The 5,975-nt window shown below is 46.1% G+C and overlaps 1 protein-coding gene across 1 annotated transcript in view; it reads right to left on the bottom strand.

Moving 5' to 3' along the window:
* Positions 1-892, bottom strand: part of KHSRP (KH-type splicing regulatory protein) — a 20,024-nt gene extending 19,132 nt beyond the window's left edge. The window contains exon 1 of the mRNA XM_072399443.1: positions 723-892. Coding sequence (XP_072255544.1) covers positions 723-797 — 75 coding nt within the window. The 5' untranslated portion in view covers positions 798-892. The remainder of the gene's footprint in view (positions 1-722) is intronic.
* Between the last annotated feature and the right edge of the window lie 5,083 nt (positions 893-5,975).

Raw genomic sequence — 5,975 nt, 5'->3', positions numbered from 1 at the left:
GATTGGCTGTTCAGAATTTCGAGTTATAAATAAAGGAGATCTCCGCCAATCACCTCCAGCAATGTTATTTCACGAAATCTCTCTGAAATCTTTTGCACCCGCTGCCTACAGACCCTACGCGTTTCACATCCAGTCCCTGTCATTGGCTGAATAATTACAAATGGCAGCCTCATATTTATTAAAATATAAAGAGAAGGGGAGAATGCCGAGACCGGAGGCGGCGGGTAGGTTGGCGTCATGTGTTGCCATGGTTTCAGGGAGGACTTACCTATGGGTAAGTTATCCGATTAACCAATCAGGAAGCAGCGCACCCCAGTATTGTAGGGCCAGTCCTGTTTTGTCTTCCTGGAAGCGATGAGAGAATAAACAGAACCGGTCATCAAACGTCACCAAGACACCTAGCACGGCTTGCAGGATCTACGCTGCCCGAGTCGTCTCCATTGGTCAGAATAATGGAGGAAGCGGAGGAACAGTGACCCCATCCTCATTCACGCCATTTATTTATAAGGGACAATGTCATATCACTGATTACCAGTTCTCTTTATTGCGGGGGCCTAGGGACCTCTGCCATGGCACTGCCTCGTGATTGGTTGCCAGGGGTTACGGCACGCCGAGCCAGCCATAACATACACAATATGTGGCACACAATGCCGGCCGTACAGCATGAACAGAACGCTTCTCTTCCTCCTCCTCCTCACACCGCCCCCTTCCCTCCTCCTCACCTGACGGGCCCTCTGCACGGCGTCGGCGAAGGCGTCCTTGCGGTTCCCGGTCTGGGCTCCGGGATAGTCAGACATGGCGGCAGCAGCAGCGGCAGCTCCTCAGCGGGCTGAAGGCGCGAACAAGGCCGCTGCGCGCAGAGCACTCTGGGAAGGGAGGCGGAACCACTACCTGATAAGCGACAATTTGGTCCACCAATCGTCTCAAGCCGTGAGTAGCTGACCCGCCAACAGCTAGAAAAGGCCGGACTTCGGCGGACCAATGAGAAGAGAGCACCCAGCATCGCTAGAGACAAAGACAAGTGGGAGGGAGCGAAGTGATTGCTGCAAGAGCAAACCAATGAGCGGGAAACAGGCTAAGAAAGGCTAAGGGGACCGACCAATTAAAAGCTAAGTTTCTGGGAGAGGCGGGGACGACACTGGTTTTATTCACTGAATTGGCTAAAGGGAACTGATGGATAGATGAATGGACCAGTTAGACGAATTCAAAATTGTAAAGATAATCCATTTTATTATCATTGGAGTCTATTGTATAGGGATGATTTCCTGAGGATAAATAATGTGGTGATAGAGCAGGGGACACCTAAATACCAAATCATATATAATGTAAAAAAATTTCTGCTGCCAATATTATTTGCAATTATTCATATTTAAAGTATATCCAAAGCCAATCACTAGAAAAAAATCTTAACGTCATTTCTAATTTTTTTCATTTACATCACTTGGTGATCCTGTCATGATAGTCCTTGGTTAGACACTAACTGTTTTAAGGTGACAACGCTGCATCCCAGTCTCCCAGCTGTGTCCTTATGTTGTCACATCATCCTATCTGTAGCACAGCATTGGGTGTTAGCTGTGAATGTACCTGGTGACGCTCAAACTCCCAATTAGAACACACAGAATGGTTTATTTGAAAGGAATGAAATTTCCCTTTTCTCACAGAGTGATTGGGGTTCATTGCATAATATGATGGGTATAACATTTTAATAGGGAAGGAGGGAAGGGGGGGGGTTTCCTACATCCCACATTGCCAGTCGCCAACATCCTCCTGCTCCATAGAAATTGGGGTTCACAGAATGTAAATGTCCAGCTATGTGTAACAGGCCACTTGCCAGCCGCTCAGTCCCTCACACTGCAGAGTCAGTGAGCAGTACTGAGTGTCTCCACTGAGCCAGGGCTCCATGGTATGAGGTAATGTTCATTGCCATGAGAGTGGCCCCCAGGAGGTCCCTAACATGCAAACTCCTTTGGAGACTTTGGGGACCCTGGTCTTGAAATAGCTCCACTTAATGTGAAAAGATGCCTGATTGATCCCTAATGTTGTTAGGATTTTATGTTTGTGACCCCATGAAAATTCTGTTTGTGTTTTTTTTTTCAGTGCAACACGCTTTTTTTTTTTTTACTTTTTGGACTACTAGGCCATTTCAGGAGGTCATGAAGGCGCACTAGGCCAGAAGAAACAAGGTGTCCAAGGAAAGGTTTCCAACCGTGACTGCAAGTGAGCAGCCTCAGTCTACCGTGGTGTAGTCTCTGTACGTGTGTGCGTGCTTGGCATCGTATTGCCCCTTGAGATTGGACCGCTTGAAAGTGCTGTTGGTGTCTTTGCACACTAAACACAGGACTTTGTTGCCGTGTTGGATGAAGAATAATTCATCAGTCCATTCCACAACTTTCGAGGGCAACCTTCCAGAGACTGGTAGCTGTGCGTTGCTTCTGCGCTTTAGGCATAGTAATTGGGGTTACTGTGCGGGAACTCAATGATATCGCGGGAACTTGTGATAAAGAAACAATTCAATTAGGCCGGATCCAACATTAAGTAACTAGGGGGCGTTAGGCCGGACTGGAATACTGACTAGGCCGTATCTGGCCTAAAGTCCGGAGTTTGCCCACCTCTGGCCTAGGCGATAGCAAAGCAGACTTATCACATTTTTAACATCATATAAAAAGGTGACTGTTCCCTTTTATAATATGTAAAAACGTGCAGATAATTGTTTTTTTTTAACTTGTTTTGGGAGGTGACCTCCCCTTCTGTCTTTACCGCCGCAAAGAGAAAACCCGCAGCCTCCTGAGAAACATACGTTACATATCCCAGGAGGCCATGGGTTATTCTTTCTGCTCAGGCATGCGTTATAGGGGCTTTCCTCGAACGTAAATCTTCAGGAGAGCATGTCACCTGATCTCACACATGTGCAGTGTGAGTTCGGGTGACATGAGTAGAACCCAGAGGAGGGGGCCCATGCCCACGTTCTGTCTGCACTGGAATGAGGAGAGACGCCAGGACAGCACAGGACTCACTGGTTTGCAGAGGGATTGAGGGCTTTTCACCATTCAAGTGTTTTTTTGGGTGAAAGTTCTGCTATAAAGAACTGAGAGAATCACTTTCCCACTTCTATAATTAGGGCAAAGATGTCTGGATTGCAGCCAATTCTCATAACAGAATACTGATGGGCAAAGGGGAACGGCACCTACAAAATGTAGGAATGCTGCTCTTGTGGTAGATGAAGCTGCAGACTGTTGCTGGGATGCTGCACCCCTTCCATACACAGAAGCACCGTCACCCCCTCACCAGGACTACTTCCTACTTCCTTCTCCTCCTCCCCAGTCCTAATAGTGTACAGTAACAATGGTTCCCGAGCAAAGAGTTCCTATGCCTATTGCACTGAAAGCACTGTAGGACTACAATGCTCAGCATGTCTGTAATTTAATTATTTGCTGGGTGCTACATATGGAATTCCAATGGAGACTAAAATCAGCTGTGCTGACATTGCAAAGACTTTGTCTGTCCCCCTGGTGTCACCGGCACAATCCTCCTGATACAGGTTGATCGAGCTGAAATTTTCTTGTCTTTCAGATTCCAAAAAATGGACACATTCAAATACTAAATGCAAACTGCGGGTGATACGGATTGTAATGGTAACCAGGGGCTGTTTGGAGGGTTGCTAGGCAAAAAATTGCCAGCCAAAACAACATGGAGGTCACCCAGGAGGGACTGCTGCCAATGCATTGGTGGGCGCTTCCAGGAGAAAGCAATCACTCCCATCCTTTGGCAGCAAACCTGGCGACATCTTAGCTTTCTTTATATCTGCGGTTGCCAAGGTGCTGAAAATGTAACCGGCTACAGACCAAAACAACCGTGCTATGGTTGATTACGTTTAATACAACTTCAGCATTTTTTTTATTTAATGTGTAAACATAAAAGTTACCTCAGAATTAATATCACTGTTGCTGTACAATCACAGGGCAGGTGGCAGGCAAGCAGAGTCCAGGCAAAGGTCAGGGCAGGCAAGTGTATTTCAGGTCCAAGTAGGAGTCAGGGCAGGTAAGCATAGTGGAGGTCAAAAAAGGCTCAATATGGCGGCGTATAGCTGGACTAAATCTCAGGTTTAAAGGCTGCGGATCCGGCAACCAGAGGGGTGTATATAAGAGTAGCAGCCAATAGCAGGAAACGTTTGGAATCAGGAACTACTCTGCTCATTGCCTGCTGCACATACTCGGACATCACCTTCAGCTGTGCACAGCCTCGGAATAAGTGCGGGGGATGCTAAGAAAGGCTGCACAGCTAAAGAAAGGCTGAGGATGCTGAAAAGTGCTGGACAGATGATCTCCAGGAGGAGTGGTGACCAAGCCCCGGTCCTTCCTGGAGCTTTTGCTAATGTCACAAAGCAGTTTATTCACAGGTCCTACAGGGTTGTATCTCCAGTGCTAACTAAATGCCTGCACAAGGACAAACCCAATAAAAAAGTGCTGAGGTTCAGGATTTATCGCACTGTCAGCAGTGTCAGAGGAGAGCTGATAACAAAGGTGAAAAACAGTTTGGAAGACAAGCATAGGGTGAAAGAAGTATGGAGCGAGTTTTAGGTATGCTCAGTAAAAAGTTAACCAACTTTTTCTGATTTTCACTTTTTTTCTGATTCTCAGAATTCTTATCTCCGAAACAGCAGTAGGATGCTCAAACACTGAGAGTCCTTATCTTTTTTGCCCCCTTTTCTCTAATTGGTCACTGATAACAGAGCCTGCCAGAAAGGCTATGTACACAGTGCAACAATTGTCCTTGGAAAGGATCTTTTATGATCCTTTCCAATGGCAAGAGTTCACAATGCATGAATGAGCTCTATACATACAGCGTCCTTCTGCTCTATGGAGAGGGAGAACAATGGAGCGGCACCCTGCTGTGCTCTCTTCCCTTTACTTTCATTACGAACGTTCCTCATTCATGGATCCACCAGGACAGTTGTTCGGAGGACGAGCACTGTACACACGCCAGATTCTCGTCTGATATCAGCGCTGAGCTGATTATTGGACGAGAATCATCTGACGTGTACGTAGCCAAGCTCCGTCTCCTAAAGATAGATATTTAGTGGTCCCTGTGATGATGTCACAGGGGTCAAGAAAAGGTAGTAATGCGCATGGGCATTAGAAAAAGCATTGCGCATGTACAAAGCTGTCAGTGAAGCATTGATATGCGGAAGTGCTAAAATGACAGGATTCCGTTAGCCATTGAAGTACAAAGCAACAATCCAAAACCACAGCACAATTACTGCGCTGCCAGCAGGATCATGGAGGTCCATTAGCAATACAGACCTCCATTCAGGGGACCCAGTATACCAAGGGGGTAACCCAAGAATCGAGTGCCCCCCTAGCATAGGTAATGCCACCCATCAAAAGAACAGCTGGCTTGAATGCCTGCACATTACCACCTTCAGAATGCCAAGTGTCACGCCATTTAAAATGGCAGCTCAGCCCAGCAGCAGCATTTTCACTACAACTTGCTCCAGGGTGGGAGCATTTTGGATAAGGTGAAATTATCCTTTTGTGATTCCAGTTGTATTCACACTAAATATTAAGCCATATACCCCTTTAAAACCCCTGTGTTTTAAAGTACCAGAATAAAGCAAGATGAACAATTCCAACTACAGGTGATCCCCGGGTTACATACGAGATAGGGACTGTAGGTTTGTTCTTAAGTTGAATTTGGATGTAAGTCAGAACAGGTACAATATTTTAATAAATGCAATTAGGATGTTTGTCTCAACATATTAGGCAACATGTTGTCAGTTACCCTATTGTTATTATTATTAATAAACAGGATTTTATATTATATAGCGCCAACATATTATGCAGCGCTGTACATTAAATAGGGGTTGCAAATGACAGACAGGGGGAGAGGACCCTGCCCCGAAGAGCTTAAGCTGCGTACACACTTGCAATTTTTGTCGTTGGAAAGGATCTTTCACGATCCTTTCCAACGACAAGGGA

Source organism: Pyxicephalus adspersus, chromosome 2, assembly GCF_032062135.1.
Source record: "Pyxicephalus adspersus chromosome 2, UCB_Pads_2.0, whole genome shotgun sequence".
Taxonomy (NCBI): domain Eukaryota; kingdom Metazoa; phylum Chordata; class Amphibia; order Anura; family Pyxicephalidae; genus Pyxicephalus; species Pyxicephalus adspersus.
This window is presented reverse-complemented; position numbering and strand designations above follow the sequence as displayed.